The 24,129-nt window shown below is 43.2% G+C and overlaps 1 protein-coding gene across 1 annotated transcript in view; it reads right to left on the reverse strand.

Moving 5' to 3' along the window:
* The window catches only part of PMS1 (PMS1 homolog 1, mismatch repair system component), a 235,704-nt gene that overhangs the window by 193,171 nt on the left and 18,404 nt on the right, over window positions 1-24,129 (reverse strand). Inside the window, exon 2 of the mRNA XM_075829924.1 lies at window positions 2,581-2,726. Within this exon, the coding sequence (XP_075686039.1) occupies window positions 2,581-2,712 (132 nt within the window). The 5' untranslated portion in view covers window positions 2,713-2,726. The remainder of the gene's footprint in view (window positions 1-2,580; window positions 2,727-24,129) is intronic.

Consider the following 24,129-nt stretch of genomic DNA (forward strand, 5'->3'; position numbering starts at 1 on the left):
ATATAAAGCTAAAAATTATTTATGACAGAGGTTTAAACAAAATTAATAAGTGACTCAGAGGCCGAAATTCGAATATGGTCCCGCGTCCTCAAATACATCTCCTTCAGATTCTGCCTCTGCATCAATTGCATGTAAGAGATATATAAAAGCAGATGCTGGATGTCTCAGCCTGTGACCATTCTTAGGGCCTGTGCACATAACATTTTTGCCTTTCATCCAAGGTTTATGTCAGGAGGACTTTAACCCCTTAATGACCAGGCCATTTTGCACGTTAATGACCAAGGATTATTTTTTGTTTTTTCACGGTCGCATTCCAAGAGTCGTAACTTTTGTTTTATTCCGTCGATATTGCGATATAAGGGCTTGTTGTTTGCGGGACGAGTTGTATTTTGTAATTGCACCATTTTTGGGTGCATATAATATATCGATTAACGTTTATTAACTTCATTATAGGAGAGAATTGAAAATAAGCAGCTATTCCAGCATTGATTTTCACGTTATAAATTTACGCCGTTTACTATGCAGCGTAAATAACATGTTACCTTTATTCTATGGGTCGACACGATTACGGGGATACCAAATATGTATAGGTTTTATATGTTTTCTTACGTTTGCACAATAAAAACCCTTTTAGAAAAAAATTACTTGTTTTTGCATCGCCGCATTCCAAGAGCCGTAACTTTTTTATTTTTCCGTCAATGTGGCCGTATGTGGGCTTGATTTTTGCGGGCCAAGGTGTAGTTTTCATTAGTACAATTTTGGGGTACATAAGACTTATGGATTAACTTTTATTTTATTTTTTTATGGGGGGAATGGGAAAAAAGAAAGAATTTAGCCATTGTTTTTTCCAGGGTTTTTTTACGCCTTTCATCCAGCGGTTTAATTAATGTGTTAATTTTATTGTTCAAGTCATTACGATCGTGGGGATACCATATATGTGTATGTATTTGTTTTGACACTTTTACTGAATAAAACTTCTTTTTGGGGGAAAAAAGTGGTTTTATTTTATTTTGACGAATATTTTTTTATAAACTTTATTTAACTGCTTTCACTTTTTTTTTTTAGTCCCACAAAGGGAATGCACCATGCGATCTGCTGATCGCTTATATAATTCTTTGGTGTACCAAAGCATTATTGCCTGTCAGTGTAAACTGACAGGCAAACTATTAGGCCATGCCTCTGACATGGCCTAATAGGAAGTTGCTGAAGGCAGACCTGGGGCCTTTATTGGGCCCCCGGCTACCATGGAAACCCGACGGCGCCCCGCAATTTCTTTGCGGGGGCAATGATGGGGTGACAGAGGTAGCTCCCTTTATCAAACACATTAGATGTCGTGGTCGCTACGGACAGCGGCATCTAATGGGTTAAACTGCCGGAATCGGAGCTTGTTTACATTCCGCCAGTTGCAGCAGGAGCCAGGCTGTGTATAACAGCCGTGCTCCTGCCGCTGATCACGTTGCTACACTGGCAATACCCACGCGATCAGAGGACGGATATATCCATCCTTTTGCGGGAAAAAGCACCTTCACAGGACGGATATATCCCTCCTTCGTCATTAAGAGGTTAATGGAAGGCTGCAACATGTGCCACCGAATAGGCATACAGTGAGATGTATTGCCAAAACCCCAAAGGCAGAGTGCTATGTGTAGCGCTGTCGAAAGGGAAGCTCCTGATGTCACGGTCTATATATGGACAGTGATGTCAGGAGCTCCAATACAACACTGGAGTCCCCTGCCAAAGCATCAAAAACTATGGCCAGGGACTCCAGCCCTGGAGTAGCCCCTGACATCACTGTCCATATATGGATAGTGTGTCGGGAGCCTCCCGATGTCCACGTTTAATGTATCCCAGACGGTGACGTCAGGAACATTACAATTAAAATGCCGGAGTGCCCGGGCTGAGCATTAAAAGCGCTCTGGCTGGGGAATCCAGCCCTGAGGAAGCTCCTGACATCACTGTCCATATATGGACAGTGATGTTGGGAGCTTCCCGATGTATACGTTTAATGGATACCTGTGACGAATGCCATACAGTGGCATCCGTCATCCATAGGCTTTTTCTGAATTAAAAAAAAACCAAAGATTGCTGTCTTGAAAATGCGTAGCAAGATGCCAATCCTCCTTCCTCATGGAGTCTCCGAACAAGATCCATAATCCATTTGAAATTTATGGACACTTGGTACTTTGGGTGCAGTTAAATTATTTATAGTCTACTGATGTCATTTTAATCTTTTTGATAACTGGGTGTCACCATTCCCCTTTTCAATGAGATGTGTCTCTAAAGACTCAGATACTTTCAAATCGGTGCTTACAGTCAAATCCCCCCCCCCCCCATTGACGAGGGGAATGGTAACAACCAGTGGCAACATAGTCATACATTTCCAGGAGGAATTATAGGGGAACATCACAACACAGTTTTAAGAAAAGGTGCATCAGCATTGTTGTTTCATGGGGAATACAAGTAGTTACTAAATCAGACATGTCATAAAAGGGAACAGGTCGTTTAATCCAAATATTGAAAGATTATATATTTTCATGTAAGTACACAGAATTCTTATAGACAAAAAGAAAATAAACTTACCAGTTTCACTTCAATGTTCGTAGCAAATGCATCTAACGCATTCTCTACAAGTTCTTTTACAACGCTGACCACTGCTGTTATCACTTGAGAACTAGATAGCAAACGGATTGTAGTCGAAGATAACTGATGCATCTTGAGCACGAGGACTGCAAGGCAGAAGCATACACTGTAACCTAGATATTTTACATGGCAGTATCATACATGTAGCATAATTGTTTAACCCCTTAAGGACACAGCCTGTTTTGACCTTGAGGACACAGCAAATTTTTTCTAATCTGACATGTATTACTTAATGTGGTAATAACTTTGGAATGCTTTTATGTATCCAAGCGATTCTGAGAGATTGTGTCTCACGAGAAAACATTGTACGTTGTATTAGTGGTAAAATTTGGTCGATCTATTCAGTATTTGTGAAAAACACAAATTCTGAGAAAATTTGCAAAAATTATCATTTTTCTAAATTTAAATGTATTTGCTTGTAAGACAGATAGTAATACCACACAAAATACTTACTGGTTAAAATTTACCATATGTCTACTTTATGTTGGCATCGTTTTTTAAAAGTCCTGTTATATTTCTAGGACGTTACAAGTCTTAAAACTTTAGCAGCAATTTCTCACATTTTCAAGAAAAATTTGAAATGTTAAATACTTTTGTGTCAAAAAAGACAAAAGTGAGGGGCGTGGCCAGCTATGGGAGAGTGAAGACGTGCTTTCTCCAGCTCCTCACCCAGTGTGCTAAAATCGGCTGACATCCACTCTCAGACATGGGGAAGACGACTAAAAAACACAAGGCAGCAGCCCCTACCTGCCCCTCATCACCCCAGCGTGATATCGGGGAATACTTCGGGCGACAACCCCAGATGCAGCTCCGGGCCTCGATCCGGGCCGAGGCCGGGGGTCAAGATGGCCGCCCGACCTCTCCATCTCCACTGTCTCAGTGCCCTGAGCTGATAGAGACGGCAACAGAAGTCGCTCACTTACCCGTCCGGGTCCAGAATCTGGAGGCCTCCGATTCCGCATCTCTTCTCCGGGCTGTGGAGGATCCTGCGGCCCGGCCGACCTCGCCTGCCTGCATCCAAGATGGCCGCCGGGACTCTGTGGTGCTCAGATGTGGGCCTGCTCTGGGGAATACGGCCCCCTTCACAATCTCTCCGGATGGGAGAGCCCCGGTGCAGAGGGTATCGGACCCTCGGTCTCATTGTGAGGCATCTGGGGCTCCCTCCGCGGCAGGTGCCGCTTTTCTGCCATCAGGCCTCGTGGCCTCTCAAGATGGCCGCCGGCGCTCTCCGGCTGGCCTGCAGACGTCGGGTCTCCATCCACCTACGCCATTGCTTTCATGGCCTGATGGCCAGCTACCTCCTGGACCTGACTGCGGCCTGCTACCACCTGATCCGGCCTCCAGGGTCGCAGGAGACGCCACAGCTGCCCTGACTACAGCTCCACAGCAGGACGATTCATATGAGAGGCGCAGTGAGTACCGAGGCTCTGAACCTCCTGCCCCCAGTGTCTCTTTACAGCCTGTAGGGCCACTAGTCCCAGACCTCCCCACTCCTCTCAGGGGCCCTGGGCTGGTGGGGGCCCCCCCATCTTGGTCCTCCAGCTCCTCAAGGAGCAGCGCCCCAAAAGTCCCCTCAACCACCGCCCCGGCCGGGCATGTGGGATTTCCCCTTCAATCCGGGACTTTGCCTGCATTACATACCCGTGACCAGGGTCCTCAATTCCACCCACTTCCTTCTCCTGACCTGGAATATGCCCATGCTCCGATGGATATACCAGCAGACCTTGCATTAAGTCTCACAGACCCGTCGTCTGGAGGTATATGTGAAAATAGGCCGGCGACTCTTTCAGACATCCGCCAGCTTGTCCAACTGTTGCCCACCAGGGCTGATATGTCTTCCTTTGCCAGACAGATCGTGGAAGAATGTAAGCTGGAGTTTACTCAATTTCGGGCTGAACTTTCCTCACTTTCTACAAGGGTGGACACTCTTACGCAGGAGCGGGTTGCTGATAATGCCACTATTGCAAATATCCAATCTACTATTCAGCAGCACTCAGCTCAGCTGTTCACTTTGCAACAACACCTCGATGATATCGAAAATCGTAACAGGAGGAACAACCTACGTGTGAGAGGATTGCCCGAATCTATTCCTACGTCCGATCTGTTTTCAACTCTCTCCACCATCTTCAATACTTTACTAGGCCGTCCGCCAAATACCCATATAGAGATCGACCGGGCACATAGAGCTCTCCGCCCTGTAAGTGCTGATGATCCTCGGCCGAGGGATGTCATCTGCCGAATCCATTTCTACGCAATCAAGGACTCTATCCTGCAAAAAATCCGGCGGCAGCCCATCATTCTCCATCAAGGCACGCAGTTACGTATTTTGCCGGATTTATCTCGACATACGCTGGCGCAAAGAGCTGCTCTCAAGCCCCTGCTGGAGGTGCTCCGAAACCGGGACATCATTTACAGGTGGGGCTTCCCGTTTGCCCTTATGGTCAGACGGGATGGCCGTACCTATACCGTGCGATCCCCGACCAACTTGCCTAGTTTCTTGCGGGACTTGAACCTTCCTCATGTTGCGTTACCAGAGTGGCCCTCATTGTTATCCTCTGCTGGCGGAGGATCGAGAGGGAGACGCCCGCTCCCTGGGCCTCTATCTGTGGCAGAGGGTCGCCCTCCACGAGGACCCCGCAGAAGATCTAGACGCCGACAAGAACGGGACCCTACTCCACCCATGGAGACCGCCCGTTCGGCGTGATGACCCGGATTTCACACCCCGGGAATCCTTCCTTTTACGTATTTACTTGCTGTCGGTTTTCAAGAATGCCTGTGGTTTTGAGTATTACCTTCAGATGCCTTCCAATGTCTTCCTCTTGCTCATTATTTAAAGTGTGCAATGATGTTAAGCTGTCAATATTTATAATATGGTACGCTGGGGAGTGCGGATAACTCTTATGCGTAGTTGTCACCTTCCCCCTGTAGGTTTTGGACCGAATTTTTGGTCTACCGCAATTGTGCGCTTAGCTGGTGCGGCAGTTGTTTTCTTACTGCCTTTTTTGTTTGATTTTATGTCTGTGTTTTTCTCTAATGCTCTGTTCTTTACTCCTAGCTTGTTTCCCTCCTCTTCCTCCCTCCTGGCGATCCTGGACTCCGATCCCTCGTGCGTTAGCCGGCATACTTCAGCGAGCCGCTTAGTCTGCACCCATGGCTGACCTTACTATTGCCTCCTTCAATGTGAAGGGGCTGAATGTTCCTGAAAAGCGGGCGCAAATTCTACACCATCTACACAAGCGTAAGGTACACATTGCATGCTTCCAGGAGACACACTTTAAGGAGGGACATACCCCTACTATCAAGCACAAACATTACACTACGTGGCATTTCAGTAATAATCCCCTCTCCAGATCGTGTGGAGTTGCCATAGCCCTCCACAAGTCCCTCCCCCATCAGGTTGTTAATATGGTTGTCGGTCCCGACGCAAGATACATCATCTTAGTGCTTAATATTGGTGGGAGGGAATTCACGGTGATTAACGCTTATGCTCCCAATCAGGGTCAGGTGCCCTTCGTTCTCCAACTTATAGAAGCCGCCCTTCCGGTGGTCCGGGGGACTGTGGTGCTGTGCGGAGACTTTAACCTTACTCTGGATCCGACGGTGGATAATTCTACTGGTCGCTCTAGTGTTGCATATGGTGCTATTAGACGGGCGAGGCGTGCTCTCCTACAGCTTCAACTTTGTGATGCATGGCGCCTACAACACCCCACTGATAGGGATTATAGTTTCTACTCCCATCCGCATGGCACCTACAGTCGCTTGGATTACATTTTCATCCAGCAGCATGCTCTCCCCTGGGTAGCCTCTACGTCCATTGGCAGTATCCTGTGGTCTGATCATGCCCCGGTATACTGTACCTTACAACTCCCCTTCATCACTAAAGGCTCCTGGACTTGGAGACTGAATGAGTCCCTGCTCCTGGATGGGATGTGCCATGATGATTTACTTCAAACGGTGGAATATTTCACACTTGATCACGCTCAGGATGACACGTCCCCCTTGGTGCGTTGGGAAGCCCTTAAATGTGTTCTCAGGGGGGTCCTCATAAAACACGGAGCGCGCCTTAAAAGAGAAAGGGCCCACTCCCTTAAAATTGCGCTCCAAAAAATTAGCACTCTTGAACTGGCCCACAAGCGTGCGTTGTCTCTTCCGATTTTACGGGAGTTACAGGTTGCCGCCCGACAGGATGCCAGACGGCTGTTGGACTCTGCCCAGCAGCGCGCTCTCCAAGTCTGTCGCAGTAAATTCTACGAGTTTGGCAATAAGAGCGGACGCATGTTGGCCAGAGCTTTAAAAACTAAGATTGCCCAATCACACATCCCAAATACTAAAGCTCCTTCTGGCCAGGTGGTTCACACGACCCCAGAGATAGCGGATTGCTTCCATACCTTTTTCTCTAATCTTTACAACCTTGACCCTCCCACCCCTACCCACTCTCATCTGCCAGACGGGGATTCTTTCTCTTCTCCCTTCACACCGTTGTCTAGGGAGATAGCTGAGGAACTTGATAAGGACTTCACCTCCCCGGAGCTCCTTGCGGTTATAACCGATCTTCCTGGGGGAAAGAGTCCTGGCCCGGATGGCTACACTGCCAAGTTTTACAAGGTGTTGGCTGACCGGTTGTTACCGTTTTTACTGCCAGCTTTTAATTCTATCTCCCCGGAGGTCCGGTTTCCTCCTAGCTCCACCTTGGCTCATGTCACGGTTATCCCTAAGCCGGGTAAGGATCCTCAACTCTGCTCCAGTTATCGTCCCATCTCCTTGCTCAATGTAGACCTGAAAATTTACGCCAAATTGCTCGCCAATAGACTAAATAACTACCTGCCTGATCTAATCCACCCGGATCAGGTGGGCTTTGTGCCTGGTCGGGAGGCCCGGGATAACACCCTTAAAACTCTAGATATTATCCACCACGCCCAGACTAACCACATCCCGCTCATGATCCTGTCCCTAGATGCTGAAAAGGCGTTTGACAGAATATCGTGGCCTGCCCTTTACCAAACCCTTCGGCATGTGGGAATAGGACCCTCTCTCTTGGCAAAAATCATGGCATTGTATCGTACGCCTTCGGCCCAAATAAAAATAAATGGCTCCCTCTCGGCACCTTTCCCTATTTACAATGGCACGAGACAGGGTTGTCCCCTATCCCCCCTGTTATATGTTCTGGTTATGGAACACCTCATGGCCTCCATTCGGAGCAACACGGATATTAAGGGTATTAATATTGGAGGGATGGAATACAAGTGCTCGGCATTTGCTGATGACCTATTGGTCTATCTCACAGATCCTCATGTCTCTCTTCCTTCATTGATGTCCGAGTTGTCCCGTTTTGGAACATGGTCTAATTTCAAAATCAATTTCTCTAAGTCGGAAGCGCTAAATGTTTCTCTCCCGGGCCCGTTAGTGTCGCTTCTCCAAAGTAATTTCCCCTTTTCTTGGCCCTCCAGAGGTATTACATATTTGGGTGCCCGTATAAGTGGTGACCTTACACAACTGTTTACAAATAATTATATCCCCCTACTGGCCAAGTTTCGCACTGATCTTAATTCCTGGCATAAGACTGAATTTTCCTGGTTTGGCCGTATCAATATTATTAAGATGTCGCTCCTCCCCCGCTTGCTTTATCTCCTGCAGACGATCCCCATCTCTATCCCATCCTTCTATTGGTTGCGGCTTCAGCGTTGCTTCGGCTCCTTCATTTGGCCGACTGGTCGCCCACGTCTGAGCCGGGCTCTTCTGACTCGCTCCAGGGGTACGGGTGGGGTTGGTCTGCCGGATTGTAGGCTCTACTATCTAGCATCAACTCACGCACGTGTTTTAGATTTTTTTCATAACCGTGAATCAAAACTATGGGTCCGTTTGGCTCAACAACTATGTCCCAGTACCCTATCATCCCTGCCGTGGACCCTGCCCGGGAACAGACCGACTCAAACCTCCTTTGTGGTCCATCATACCCTTCTGGTATTGAGGTCCTTAGGACCTGAAAGTACGCTTATAGACCCCCTGGGTCCTTTAACTCCAATCACAGACAATCCAGCCTTTCCTGCTGGTAAGGCTGGTCGCTCCTTCCTAGGCAGGCCGTCCACCAATCCCATGTATTTTGCCCAGGTTCTCTCCGCTTCCTCTCTTCTCCCTCTAACATCCATCTGCCCCGATGCTGTGCCCTCCACTCGCCGTATATATGAATATGCCCAGTTAAAGCACTTTTATGGAGCGGTTAAGCGACGCGCACATCTTCACCGGTTGTTGACGGACTTTGAGCGCCTATGTGTCTCCACCCAGCCCCCTACCCATATCATATCCACGATATATAAGTTACTCCTTTCACAGCGTTCCCAACAACTCCCCTCCTTCTGCGGGGCCTGGGAGAGAGAATTGCATACTACATTTACTGACGCACAATGGAAGCGATGTTTCTCCCTCTCACAAAAAGCATCTATAGCCACTAGGGCCCAAGAAACTAGCTACAAAATAGTATCTAGATGGTACCGGGTCCCGGCTGCGCTTCATAAATGGTATCCATCTATGCCTGACAATTGTTGGCGTTGTGGTGATGTAGGAGGTTGTATGTCTCATGTTTGGTGGAGTTGCCCCTTGTTGAGGAGTTTTTGGGATGCGGTACTTAAATTGATATTGGAGGTTACTGGAGTCTCTGTCCCCAACTCTCCGGAAGCAGCTCTTTTATTCATGTTCCCGATGCCAATACAAGTTTATAAAAGCTCACTAGTTAGACACCTCCTTCAGGCAGCAAAGTCAGTGATCCCGCGCAGGTGGAAAACGGCAATACCTCCAACATTAGATGAGTGGTTTCAGGAAGTTGCCGCGATACAGCGAATGGAACACCTGGTGGCTCACTCTCCGGCAGCTGTGGTAAAATACACATCTACGTGGTATCCTTGGATAGTGTTTCTTTCTTCTCCTTCCTACCTCACGGCTGTAACCTGAGTTGGCCTATGCTCTTGTGAAATGTACTGTGACGCTTGCTGGCTGATGTTTTTTCACCCAGAATACCCCAGAATCGGAGTCCAGGATCCCCTTGTCCTCTCCCCTCCCTCCTACTCCTCCCCCTCTGGGGACCTTTTTCTATACTTTCTCTTCCCCTGTCTAGGGTAATGTGCCGCTCCCTCTCGGTTTGAATTAAGTGGCCTCACTGTGCCTCCTGATGTGTTGCTGTAAGAATTCTCCATGCTACTGTTGTATACTGCGCAGTGTCCTTCCTATTGAGATGTGATGCACATTATTGATTGATTTCTCTTCTTTGTTGTTGTTCTGATTTGGTCCACTGACCTTGTTTGTCGGTTCCATTTATGGTGTGGAGGCCTTCCCTCCACTATGTTGTGTAATTTTGTGTTTTGAAACTCAATAAAAATTTTTGAATAAGAAAAAAAAGACAAAAGTATAGTAGGTGTGATACCTTTATTGGCTAACCATAAAAATTATAAATGCAAGCTGGCATATATATATATATATATATATATATATATATATATATATATATATATATATATATGACACCTCATGTACTAATTGATTATGTGTAACATCCTAAATGTTGTGCTTTTTTCTAAGTCATTCATTTGTAAACTTGCCTGAAGAATGGGCCTGTGTGCTCTGAAAGCTTGCATTTATAATTTTTATGGTTAGCGAATGGAGGTATCATACCTACTATACTTTTGCGGTTTAGACTATGCGATTGAGAGCCACCATGTTGGATTTTATTTCAGAACACGCTCTCGGGATCTCCTTATTTTACAACTCACCGATGTGGACATTGTGGACGATTATGCCAGATCAGGGAGAAATAAAAGTACTATAGAACAAACAAAAATTATGACTGACTTATTCCTTAGACTTGACGACTCTCTTAAAGAGGCTCTGTCACCAGATTTTGCAACCCCTATCTGCTATTGCAGCAGATAGGCGCTGCAATGTAGATTACAGTAACGTTTTTATTTTTAAAAAATGAGCATTTTTGGCCAAGTTATGAGCATTTTTGTAGTTATGCAAATGAGGTTTGCAAAAGTCCAAGTGGGTGTGTTTAAAAGTAAAAGTACAAGTGGGCGTGTATTATGTGCGTACATCGGGGCGTTTTTAATACTTTTACTAGCTGGGCGTTCTGATGAGAAGTATCATCCACTTCTCTTCAGAACGCCCAGCTTCTGCCAGATCACGCTGTGACGTCACTCACAGGTCCTGCATCGTGTCAGACGAGCGAGGACACATCGGCACCAGAGGCTACAGTTGATTCTGCAGCAGCATCAGCGTTTGCAGGTAAGTAGCTACATCGACTGTTCAACAGGCCCTTGGGCAATATTTGGATACATAATACATATATGGTTGGAAACCACAGGTGTGAATACAGTCCAGCGGTTTTTCCATTTTGAAATTCAATTGTATAATTGTATAACATATACATCATGTTATATATCCATTTGGTAATATCAATCTTGTCTCGAAGGGTCTATTGTATATTATAACATCAATAGTTACTGTCAAAAGGTCCTTTGGCAACATTATTATACCTAATACATATATGGTTGGAAACCGCAAATGTGAATACAGTCTAGCGGTTTTTCAAGAAATCGTCTTGTTAATGTGTGGTACATATATATATCATACTTTATATTTTTCTTGTAATATTACCTATATTCTGAAGGCTTATTACATGTTATATGATTAACCATTGTTCTAAACAGGTTTCTTGGTATTTCTGATACACATTGAATATATGTTTGGAAACCGCAGGTGTGAACATATCATGGCGGTTTTCCTATTGGAAACTCTTTTGTAAAATGGTTTGAAACACATACATTATGTCACACAATTATTAGGTTATACTACTTGTGTTTTGAATAATACTCGTATGTTCTTTCCCTGGCCAGGAGATTTCTCTTTTTAAATTGTTTTTTGTATATGTATAAATTTACTCTTTCCGGTATTATCTGGAGTCAAGAAATAAAATAATTATTCAATTTTATTGAGCCCAAGAGTGCCTATTTACATTTCTGAATCTCTTTTTTCTTTTTTCTTTTCTATTTAATTGAAGTGATTACTTGATAAGAGGTTGGAGACCTGTGCCTCTTTATCCTCTGCTATTGACAGTGAACTTCTTTGTTACTCTGTTACACCCCGATTTTAAAAAGTTAGAAACTTCTACTAAAAATCTATCACATTTCTTTGAGAAAGATCTAAATCACTAAAAAAAAAAAAAAAAGTCAGAAAATGAAGACGGGACAGAGAGGATTTATTAAATAAAAAAGGTGATTGGAGGTCCAATTATCCCCCTCTAAATCATCCTCCTCAAAAAAAAATTCACACTGTTCCCACCTCATCTCATATTTCCGTACCCCCGGTTCACAAACCCTCTATCCCTAAACGTATGTCCATTAAAAATACCCCACACGGTAATTTTAATAGGAATACCACATATAGGAATAAAACCAAAACAGCCTGTGCTACTGAACTCAAACGGCAACCAAGATATGACTATATACAAGAATGTGTTTAGACTACTATCTGACGTAATGTTTTATGAGAAACTACAATTCAACCCAATTCCTTCCTATGAGATGGAGTATAAATCTCTGATTGAACCAGCATTTAACCCCTTAAGGATGCAGCCTAGTTTGGGCCTTAAGGCTCAAAGCCCATTTTTGAAATCTGACATATTTCACTTTATGTGGTAATAACGTCGGAATGCTTAAACCTATCCAAGCGATTCTGAGATAGTTTTTTCGTGACACATTGGGCTTCATGTTCGTGGTAAAATTTGGTCGATATATATTCAGTGTTTATTGGTGAAAAATTGCAAAATTCAGAGAAAATGTTGAAAAAATAGAATTTTTCAGAATTTAAATGCATCTGCTTGTAAAACAGATGGTTATACCACCCAAAATAGTTACTAGTTCACATTTCCCATATGTCTACTTTAGAGTGGCATCGCTTTTTGAACATTATTTTATTTTTCTTGGACGTTACAAGACTTAGAACATAAACAGCAATTTCTCATATTTTTAAGAAAATTTCAAAAGCCTTTTTTTTAAGTTACATGTTCAGTTCTGAAGGGCTTTGAGGTGCCTATGTATTAGAAACCCCGATAAAACACACCATTTTAAAAACTAGACCCCTCAAAAGTATTCAAAACAGCATTTAGAAAGTTTTTTTTAACCCTTCAGGCATTTCACAGGAATTAATTAAAGCAAAGTGGAGGTGAAATTTGAAAATTACATTTTTCTTGCTGAATTTCAATTTTATTCAATTTTATTTGTGTAACACAGAAGGTTTTACCAGAGAAACACTACTAAATATGTATTGTCCAGATTCTGCAGTTTTTAGAAATGTCCCACATGTGGCTCTAGTGCCCTAGTGGACTAAAACACCAGCCCCAGAAGCAAAGAAGCACCTGGTGCATTTTGAGGCCTCTTTTTTTATTAGAATATATTTTAGGCAGCATGCCAGGTTTGAAGAGGTGTTGAGGTGCCAAAACAGTAGGAATCCCCCAATAGTGACCCCATTTTGGAAACTAGACCCCTCAAGGAATTCATTTATGGTTGTTGTTATCATTTTGACAACACAGTTTTTTCACAGCACCTATTTTAATTGGGCTGTGAAATTAAAAAAAATAATTTTTTCCAATAAGATGTAATTTGTGATCAAAATTTCTTATTTTCACAGGGAACAAAATACCCCATTTTGTTGCCCAATTTGTCCTGAGTGCGGCAATACCCCATTTGTGGTGATAAACTGCCGTTTGGGCCCATGGGAGGGCTCAGAAGGAAAGGAGCGCTTTGTGTTCTTTGGAGTCCAGATTTTGCTGGATTGGTTTTCGGGTGCCATGTCGCATTTGCAGAGCCCCAGAGGTATCAAAGCAATGGAAACCCACCAGAAGTGACCCCATTTTGGAAACTACACCCCTCAAGGAATTAATTTATGGGTAATGTGACCATTTAGACCCCATAGTTTCTTCACAGAACTTTTGAATTGGGCTGGGAATTAAAATTGCTAGAATGTGCCCTGCTCTCAAACCCTTCTGAGTCTTAGGGAGGCCTCTCAGATTTCTTCTAGCAGTGCAGCATGCCACAGGACTGGAAGCGAGGCAGTTGAAGAGTGGGACGCTGGTATAAAAATTATCTAGGTAGAGTTGGTAACCCTAGAGTTGGAACTTATTTGAATTGGGCTGGGAATTTTAAAAAAATATATTTTTTCCAATAATATGTAGTTTTGGCTAAAAATGTCTTATTTTCACAAAAAATAAAATACCCCATTCTGTTGCCCAATTTGTCCTGAGTGCGGCAGTACTCCATTTGTGGTGATAAACTGCCGTTTGGGCCCATGGGAGGGCTCAGAAGGAAAGGACCACCATTTGGCCTACTGGGGATTTTTTGGTGCAAAGTCATGTATGCAGAAGCCCCTGAGGTACCAGTACAGTTAAAACCCCCAAGTAGTGAACCCGTTTTAAAAACTACACCCTTGAAGCATTCATCTAGAGGTGTAGTGAGAATTATGACCGGAGACATACACCCCATAAACTGTAATGTGGGTTCTCACGGGTACGGCAATACCCTCAATGTGGCTGTTATCAGCTGCCTAGGAACGCAGCAGGGCTCAGAAGGGAAAGACGAGGGGGGATAAGCTGTGCGGAGTGCATCAGGGTAAGTAAAATTGGGGTAGATTAAAAATCAAGGGATGTATGATAAATTTTAAAGAAACACTTTGATTGTCACGTTGATATATTGTGTCCTCCCTTATCCCCCTCTTATAACAGACTTTGTACCTCTTTTGAATTTTGCCCTTCTTGCCAGTTTGGGGAACATCTCCTGGAAAGTGTTGCCCTGGTACGATGCGTATGGCCTCTCTTCCAGAAGTACTAGGTGCCTCCCCTTCTTGGTCCCTAAAAATTATTTCTTGATAACCACCTCTTGAAATTCCAGGAAAGTTCCCGTCTGGCCTGTACATCGATGTAGCACATACGCATTGTATAATGCCATCTGTATGATGTGCCCGGCCAGCTGCTTATACCACACTGCATGGCGCTGTAGGGCTTGAGGACTTGATCTGACAAGTCCACCCCTCCCATGTACCTATTGTAGTCCAGGATGCAGTCTGGTTTGGGGGTCTCTGTACTGGTACCTCGTACAGGTACATGGCTACTGGTGTGGCATCTCTCTTGTCCTTGTACGTGACACACAATATGTTGCTGCTAGATTGTGCCCTGCTCTCACCCCTTCTGAGTGTCTGCCCAAGCAGAGTCTTAGACAGGCCTCTCAGATTTTTTTATAGCAGTGCCGCATGCCGCAGGACTTCTGGAAGCAAGGCAGTTGAAGAGTGGGACGCTGGTATAAAAATTATCCAGGTAGAGGTGGTAACTCTGGTCCAGCAGTGGGTGCACCAAATCCCACACAATCATTTTGGGCCTGAATACTGGTGTCCTTCCCTTCATATATCCTAAATTTGTAGTTATACCCGGATGCACTGTCGCACAGCTTATACATCTTCACGCCATACCTTGTCCTCTTACCCGGCAGGTACTGGCGGAATTGAACCCTCCATTTAAAATGTACCAGGGACTCATCAATAGAAATACACTTCTCGGGGGTGTATGCTTGGGAAAACCGGGCACTGAAACGGTCTAATAGGGGTCTCCATTTATACAAACGGTCAAAACTGGGGTCATCTCGGGGTGGGCACTGCTCATTATCAGTATAATGTAAGAAGCGAAGTATTGCCTAATTTATTTATTTTTTTAGGTTCCAGTTCAGTTCTGAAGTTGCTTTGAGGGGCCTATATATTAGAAACCCCTATGAAACACTCCATTTTAGAAACTAGACCCCTCAAAGTATTCACAACAGCATTTAGAAAGTTTATGAACCCTTTAGGTGTTTCACGGGAATTTCGAGCAACACTGTCATTTTTTTTTGTCAGAAAATCCTTTTTATACAATTTTTTTTTATAACACAAAAGGTTTTACCAGAGAAACGCAACTTAATACTTATTGCCAAGATTCTGCAGTTTTGAGAAATATCCCACATGTGGCCCTAGTGCGGTAATGGACTGAAGCACCGGCCTCCGAAGCAAAGGAGCACCTAGTGGATTTTGAGCCCTCCTTTTTATTAGGCACCATGCCCGGTTTGAAGAGGTCTTGTGGTGCCAAAACAGTGGAAAACCCCCAAAAGTGACCCCATTTTGGAAACTAGACACCTTGAGGAATTCATTGTAGTTTTCATGGGGTGCATGAGACTTTTTGATCAGTTTTTATTCTATTTTTAAGTGGCGCGGTGACTAAAAAACAGCAATTGTACTATTGTTTTTTTATTACATTTTTTTTACAGTGTTGACCGTGCGCTATAAATGACATAATCACTTTATTCTGAGGGGCGATACGATTACGGCGATACCATATGTTTATAGTTTTTTTTATGTCTTATGGCGTTTGCGCAATAAAATAAGTTTTGTAAAAAATAATTTACTTTTTGTGTTACCTTATTCTAAGAGCCATAACTTTTTTATTTTTCTATCAATAAAGCCGTGCTAGGACTTATTTTTTGCGCAACGAACTGTAGTTTAGATCAGCACCATTTTTAGGTACATGCGACTTTTTGATCTCTTTTTATTCCATTTTTTGGGAGGTGAAGTGACCAAACAATTGTGATTCTGGTACGGTTTATTATTATTTTATTTTACGGCGTTCACCGCGCGGGATAAATAACGAAATAGTTTTGTAGTTCAGGCTGTTACGGACGCGGCGATACCAATTATGTATAGTTTATTTGTCTGTTTATATATTTTTATTAATAATAAAAGGACTGATAAGGGAAAAAGGGGGATTTTTACTTTTATTACTTTTAAAACTTTTATTTTCTTATTTTTACACATCTTTTTTTCACTTTATTACTTTGTCCCACTAGGGGACTTGAGGGCAGGAGGCCCTGATCGCAATTATAATACACTGCACTACATGCGTAGTGCAGTGTATTAGAACTGTCAGCTACTCACTGATAGCAAGCATAGTGGGTCCTGACTTTGTCAGGACCCACTAGGCTTCCGTCGATGGCACAGCCGGACGCCATTGTTTGGTGTCCGGTTGCTATAGTCACCATCACCGGCCGCTATCGTGTAGCAGGCCGGCGATTGTAGCATAACCCCTAAAAAGCCGCGATCCCTATTGAACGCGGCCTTTAAGGGGTTAATCAGCGGGGACACAGCGATCGGTCCCCGCTGTAGGAGCTGCGGCAGCTGCTGTACTAGACAGCAGCTTTCACAGCTCCTTGCATGTGTCAGGAGGACGGCCAAAATGGACGTTACTCCCGCAACGTACTATTCCGTCGCTGAGCGCGAACGTATTGGTTAGCGCAACGGAATAGTACGTCGCTGAGCGCGAAGGGGTTAACCCTTTTAAGACCGAGCTCATTTTGACCTTCATGACCAGCCCCATTTTCTCAAATCTGACATGTGTCAATTTATGTGTTAATAACTCTGGAATGCTTTTGCCTATCCAAGCGATTCTGAGATTGTTTTCTCGTGACATATTGTACTTTATGTTAGTGGAAAAATTTGATCAATAAATTCATTGCTTATTTGTGAAAAACACCAAAATTTAGAGAAAATTTGCAAAAATTATGATTTTTCTCATTTTAAATGTATCTGCTTGTAAAACAGATAGTAATACCACACAAAATAGTTACTATTTTACATATTCCATATGTCTACTTTATATTTGCATTGTTTTTTTAACATTATTTTATTTTTCTAGGACGTTACACGGCTTAGAACTTTAGCAGCAATTTTTCACATTTTCAAGAAAATTTCAAAAGGCTATTTTTACAGGGGCCAGTTCAGTTCTGAAGTGGCTTTGAGGGCCTTATCTACTAGATAGACCCCCATAAATCACCCCATATTAAAAACTGCACCCCTCAAAGTATTCAAAACAGCATTCAGAAAGTTTCTTAACCCTTTAGGCGCTTCACAGGAATTAAAGCAAAGTACAGGTGAAATTTACACATTTTATTTTTTTTGCCGAAATTCATTTGTAATACATTTTTTTCTGTAACAAAAGGTTTTACCCGAGAAATGCAACTCAATATTTATTGCCCAGATTCTGCAGTTTTTAGAAATATCCCACATGTGGCCCAAGTGCGCTAATTTACTGAAACACCGGCCTCAGAAGCAAAGGAGCATCTAGTGGATTTTGGGGCCTCCTTTTTTTAGAATATATTTTAGGCACCATGTCAGGTTTGAAGAGGTCTTGTGGTGCCAAAACAGTGGAAATCCCCCAAAAGTGAGACGGTTTTGGAAACTACACACCTCAAGGAATTTATCTAGGGGTATAGTTAGCATCTTGACCCCACAGGTCTTTTGCTATATTTATTGGAGTATGTCTGTGAAAGTGAAAATCTACTTTTTTTCTGAAAAAATATAAAAAAAAATAATATTTGCAAGGAATAAAGATTAAAAAGCACCCCAAAACTTGTAAAGCTACTTCTCCCGATTACGCCAATACCCCATATGTGGTACTAAACTGCTGTTTGGACCCACGGCAGAGCTCAGAAGGGAAGGAGCGCCATTTGGATTTTGAAGCGCAGATTTCGCTGGATTGTTTTTCAGTGCCATGTCGCGTTTGCAACGCCCTGGAGCAAAACAGTGGAATCCCCCCAAAACTGACTCCATTTTGAAGACTACACCCCTCAAGGAATTTTTCTAGGCATATAGTTAGCATTTTGACCCCACCGTTTTTTTGCTGAATTTAGTGGAATTAGGCCGTGAAAATGAAAATCTACTTTTTTCTGAAAAAACATAGAAATGTTGAATTTTTACAGTGAATAAAGTAGAAAAATCACCCCAAAATTTGTAAAGCAATTTGTCCTGATTTCAGCAATACACCATATGTGGTAATAAACTGCTATTTGGACCCACGGCAGGACTCAGGAGGGAAGGAACAATATTTGGCTTTTGGAGCTCAAATTTAGCTGGAATGGTTTTCGGGTGTCATGTCGCATATGCAAAGCCCCTGAGGTACCAAAACAGTGGAAACCTCCCAAAAGTCCCTTTAGGGGACTGGAACGAGCGATCATTAGGTCGCTGGTACAATACACTGCAATACTAATGTATTGCAGTATAATGTCATTTTACAGGCTCCTGTAACAGCGCGATCGCTGTTCCTGTCCGTTAGTCCCGGCTGTCAGCTGTAATACACAGCTGACACCTGCAGAATATGGAGCGGGCGCAGCGCGTGAGCCCGCTTCATATAGAACCCCTCGCACCACGACATGCTATTAAGTCGTGGTGCGCGAAGGCGTTAATGCGCAGCGGATGGTGCAAATTGAAAATTCAAATTTTCCACTGATATGCCATTTTAATGCACAATACGTTGTGCCCAGTTTGTGCCACTGTAGACAAATACCTCATACAATGTTGAGCGATTTCTCCCGGATATAAAATATCATATATGTGGACGTAAGTTGGTGCTTGGGCACGCTGTTGGGCTCAGAAGGGAGGGAACGCCATTTGGCTTTTGGATCGCAGTTTTTGGATGGTAACTGTTCTGTTTGGGGTTTTGCTGGTATTTCAATTTATAATGTGGGGGTATATGTAACCTGTGCGGAGAACATCAGGACATAATAAGAGGGTATAATAATGGGGTACATAAATAATAATCCGCAGATATGTGGCCGGTGTCGCACTGATAAATGGTCACCCGATCTCATCTGCTTTTGGAACACTCTGCACATTTTGCATCGCCATATTGTGAGAGCCAGAATTTTTTATTATTTTTTGTCCAACGGAGCCGTGTGAGGGCTTATTTATTGCGGGACAATCTGTACTTTTCATTGGTACCATTTTAGGGTACATGTGATTTTTTTTAATCACTTTTTATTAGATTTTTTGGGCAAGGAAAGTGACAAAGAAACATAAATTCTGACAATGTTTTTTTTTTTTTTTTTTACAGTGTTCACCGTGCGGTATAAATGACATTTTACTTTATTCTGCGGGTCGGTACGATTACGGCGATACCATATGTATATAGGTTTTTTATGTTTTGTGGCGATTGCGCAATAAAATCACTTTTCTATAAAATTATTTATTTTTTGTGTCACCATATTCTGAGAGCCATAATTTTTTATTTTTCCGTCAAAAAAGCGGTGTAAGGGCTTGTTTTTGCGGGACGGGTTGTAGTTTTTATTGGTATTATTTTGGGGTACATGCGACTTTTTGATCACTTTTTATTCTATATTTTGGGAGGGTTGATGACCAAAAAATAGTGATTCTGACATTGTTTTTAATTATTTTTTTTGCGGTGTTCACCGTGCGGGAAAAATAATATTATCGTTTTATAGTTTGGGTCGTTATGAACGCGGTGATACCAAATATGTGTACTTTTTTAACATTTTCATTTTTTTCCTATAATAAGTCTTTTATTAGCATTAAAAAGCATTTTTTGTTTTTCTAACTTTTATAACTTGTTTTTACACTTTTATAAAACATTTTTATTACTTTATTTTTTACTTTTTACTTGAAGACTGGCAGCACTGATCGCTGCTATAACACATTACACTACCTACTAGATAGTGTAACGTATTATAAACTATCAGGGTGAAGCTTATGAGGACCTGCCTCGGGCTGGTTCTCATAGGCTGCCTTGCATGGCCCCCGGTTCTGCCTTATAACCGACTGCAGCACCCGCAATCGGTCCCCGGGAAAGTTTGTTGTAGCAACAAACTTTCCAGTTTGTTATAGCAACAAACTTTCCAGTTCGTTGCTACAACACACTTTCCCTGCGATCACATGACCGGGACCTGAACTAATCAGGTCCCGATCATATCTCCGGGACCAGAGGCAGGTGATAACAGCGCGATCCGGGTGTCAGCGCTACTCTGAGACACCCGGATCGTGCTTTTAACACCCACCGTGAATTCACGTCGGCACTGCACAGAGCCCAGCAAGTGCCGACGTGAATATACAGTGGGCGGTCGGGAAGTGGTTAATGATAATATGATGTCCAAAAAAGAAATTATTTTTTTTAACTGTTCCTTTTCCAACTGTTCCTTTCATGTATCATTTACCAAAAATACACAAATCTACATCTGCTCCCCCTGGCCGACCAATTATCTCCGGTATCGGCTCACTAACAAGCAACCTATCGCACTATATAGATCTGCATTTGCAGCCATTTGTTTTAAAATTACCTTCCTTTCTAAAAGATTCTTCACAGCTCATTAGAGAACTGCATGACCTACAATGTACCCATAATCTGACAGATATAAGTTTTCTAACAGCGGCTGTATCATCCTTGTATACAAACATTCCGCATGATCAAGGAATTCAAGCCACTGCTTCTTATCTAACATCTGATTCTAATATACCCAGGAAGCAGACAGTATTTTTAATTAATTGTATTGAATTTATTTTACTTTTGAAGGCGGTTATTTTAAACAAATTAAGGGCTGTGCGATGGGGTCACGGTTTGCTCCATCGCACGCCAATCTATATATGGGCGTTTTTGAAGAACACCATATTTTTGGTGATATTTTTTTTCAAAACAATATTTTGCTATATAGACGCTATATTGATGACTTGTTCTTCATTTGGAGGGGTGATGCAGCTACAGCTGATGCTTTTATGTTTTTTTTAAATAGTAATACTTTTGGTTTAACCTTCACTCACACATATTCTGAAAAATCCATAGATTTAGTGAAGGCACTGGCTCAGCTTCTGAGCCAGCTCCATCACCATCACGTACAATTATGTGGGGATGCGCTAACACACTAGTGCCCATCACGTAGCTGTACGTGATTTTGCGGGAAAGGGTTAATGGTTCACATTTCATATACTTAAACAAAACAAATAGTGTATAATGGAATATATACAGTGCCTATGAGAAGTATTCACCCCCTTGGGTATTTTAGGAAGAGGCTGAATCAAAATGGGTTTAATTACGCCTCATTCACACGTCCGGGTCCGAGTGTCGGCCGATAAAAACGGCCGTTTTGGGCCGTTTTTCCCGGCTGGTTTGCATCCGTTTTGCATCCGTTACGGGCCGAGTTGCCGTTTTTAACGGCCGATTTTGACCCGTTTTGCATTCGTTTTTTTCCCTGTCCGTTTTAAGATCGGATGAATTTCATTTAAATTTGTTGCCACACAAAGCCATCTGTAGATAATGCCACAGCCCCCCTGGTAGGTAATGCCACCCAGCCCCCTGTAGGTAATGCCACCCAGCCCCCTGTAGGTAATGCCACCCAGCCCCTGCAGGTAATGCCACCCAGCCCCCTGCAGGTAATGCCACCCAGCCCCCTGCAGGTAATGCCACCCAGCCCCCTGTAGGGAATGCCACCCAGCCCCCTGCAGGTAATGCCACCCAGCCCCCTATATGTAATGCCACCCAGCCCTCTGCAGGTAATGCCACCCAGCCCCCTGCAGGTAATGCCACCCAGCCCCCTATATGTAATGCCACCCAGCCCTCTGCAGGTAATGCCACCCAGCCCCTGCAGGTAATGCCACCCAGCCCCCGGCAGGTAATGCCACCCAGCCCCCGGCAGGTAATGCCACCCAGCCCCCGGCAGGTAATGCCACCCAGCCCTCTGCAGGTAATGCCACCCAGCCCCCTGCAGGTAATGCCACCCAGCCCCCTGCAGGTAATGCCTCCCAGCCTCCTGTATGTAATGTCACCCTGCCCCCTGTATGTAATGCCACACAGCTCCCTGTATGTAATGCCACCAAGTCCCCTGTAGGTAATGCCACACAGCCCCCTGTAGGTTGCACCCATCCCCCCCTTCCAGGAGAAGTCACTGACTTCAATGTCCATATATGGACAGTGTAGTCACTGACTTCTCCTGGAGAGGAATTCCCTGCCACAGGTCGGGAATTACGCTTCAGAAGTGAGTGACGTCACTGTGTCCATATATGGACAGTGTAGTCACTCGCTTCTCCTGTAGCGGAATCCCCGGCCATAGAGTCGTGGATTCCGCTTCAGAAGTGAGTGAGGGGTCTATTGTTCCTACTGCAGCTGGGTGACGGCCGATTTATGAACGGCCGTTACCCGGCCGGGAAACCCTGTCGTGTGAATAAGGGTTTAGGCTCTTTGACCGTTTTTAATCCCTTAATGCAAAGTGACGTAATAGTACAAGATAACTCCGATCCTAGCAGTTTAATCACTTAGCTACCGTTATTGACTGCAGCACCAAGGAGTTTGATGGAGGGAGAGGGATAAAACGACTGACAGGAAAAAAACTGAGTATTCTATAGCGTTATTCAAGTAAGGGCTAAAGCAAAGGGGAGATCGTAACGACCCGTAAAATAAAGAGAACCTAATATTTATACTGTACAGCGCATAGTGTAAAACAAATAAACAGAATACCGTTTTTTTCTGCGGATTTACTTTATTTTTTCTCATTGACTATTACAATTTTTTGGGGGGGGGGAAATCAAATTATTTTTATACCCCAAATTCAAGTTTTTGAAAAATAGAACTCGTTCCTCAAAAGACAAATGTCGACAGGAAAATAAATAAGTTATGGCTCTTAACCTCTTCAGGACTGAGCCTGTTTTGGCCTTCAGGACGAAGCCGATTTTTCAAATCTGACATGTGTCACTTTATGTGGTAATAACTCTGGAATGCTTTTACCTATCCAAGCGATTCTGAGATCGTTTTCTCGTGACATATTGTACTTTATGTTAGTGAAAAAATGTGGTTGATAAATTCAATATTTATTTGTAAAAAACACCAAGATTTGGAGAGAAAATGTGCAAAAATTTATATTTTTCTAAATTTAAATGTATCTGATTGTAAAACAGATAGTAATACCACACAAAATAGTTACTAGTTAACATTTCCCATATGTCTACTTTAGTATGGCATCGTTTTTTGAACATTCTTTTATTTTTCTGGGACGCTACAAGGCTTAGAACTTTAGCAGGGATTTCTCATATTTTCAAGAAAATGTCAAAAGGCGATTTTTACAAGGACCAGTTCAGTTCAGTGCCTTTGAGGGCCTTATATATTAGAAAGTCCCCATAAATCACCCTATTTTGAAAACTGCACCCCTCAAGGTATTCAAAACAGCATTCAGAAAGTGTTTTAACCCTTTAGTCGTTTCACAGGAATTAAAGCAAAGTAGAGGTGAAAGGACAAATGTAATTTTTTTTTACAAAATTAATTTGTAATACATTTTTCTCTATACCACAGAAGGTTTTACCCGAGAAATGTAACTTATTATTTATTGCCCAGATTCTGCAGTTTTTAGAAATATCCCACATGTGGCCCTAGTGCGCTAATTTACTGAAACCCTGGCCTCAGAATCAAAGGAGCACCTAGTGGATTTTGGGGCCTCCTTTTTTTTAGCATATATTTTAGGTATCATGTCAGGTGTGTGGGGCCAAAACAATAAAAAAAAACAAAAGTGACCTCATTATGGAAACTACACCCCTCAGGGAATTTATCTAGGTGTATAGTTAGCATTTTGAACCCACAGGTTTTTTTCTAAATTTATTTGAATTAGT

Source organism: Rhinoderma darwinii, chromosome 6 (genome assembly GCF_050947455.1).
Source record: "Rhinoderma darwinii isolate aRhiDar2 chromosome 6, aRhiDar2.hap1, whole genome shotgun sequence".
NCBI lineage: Eukaryota > Metazoa > Chordata > Amphibia > Anura > Rhinodermatidae > Rhinoderma > Rhinoderma darwinii.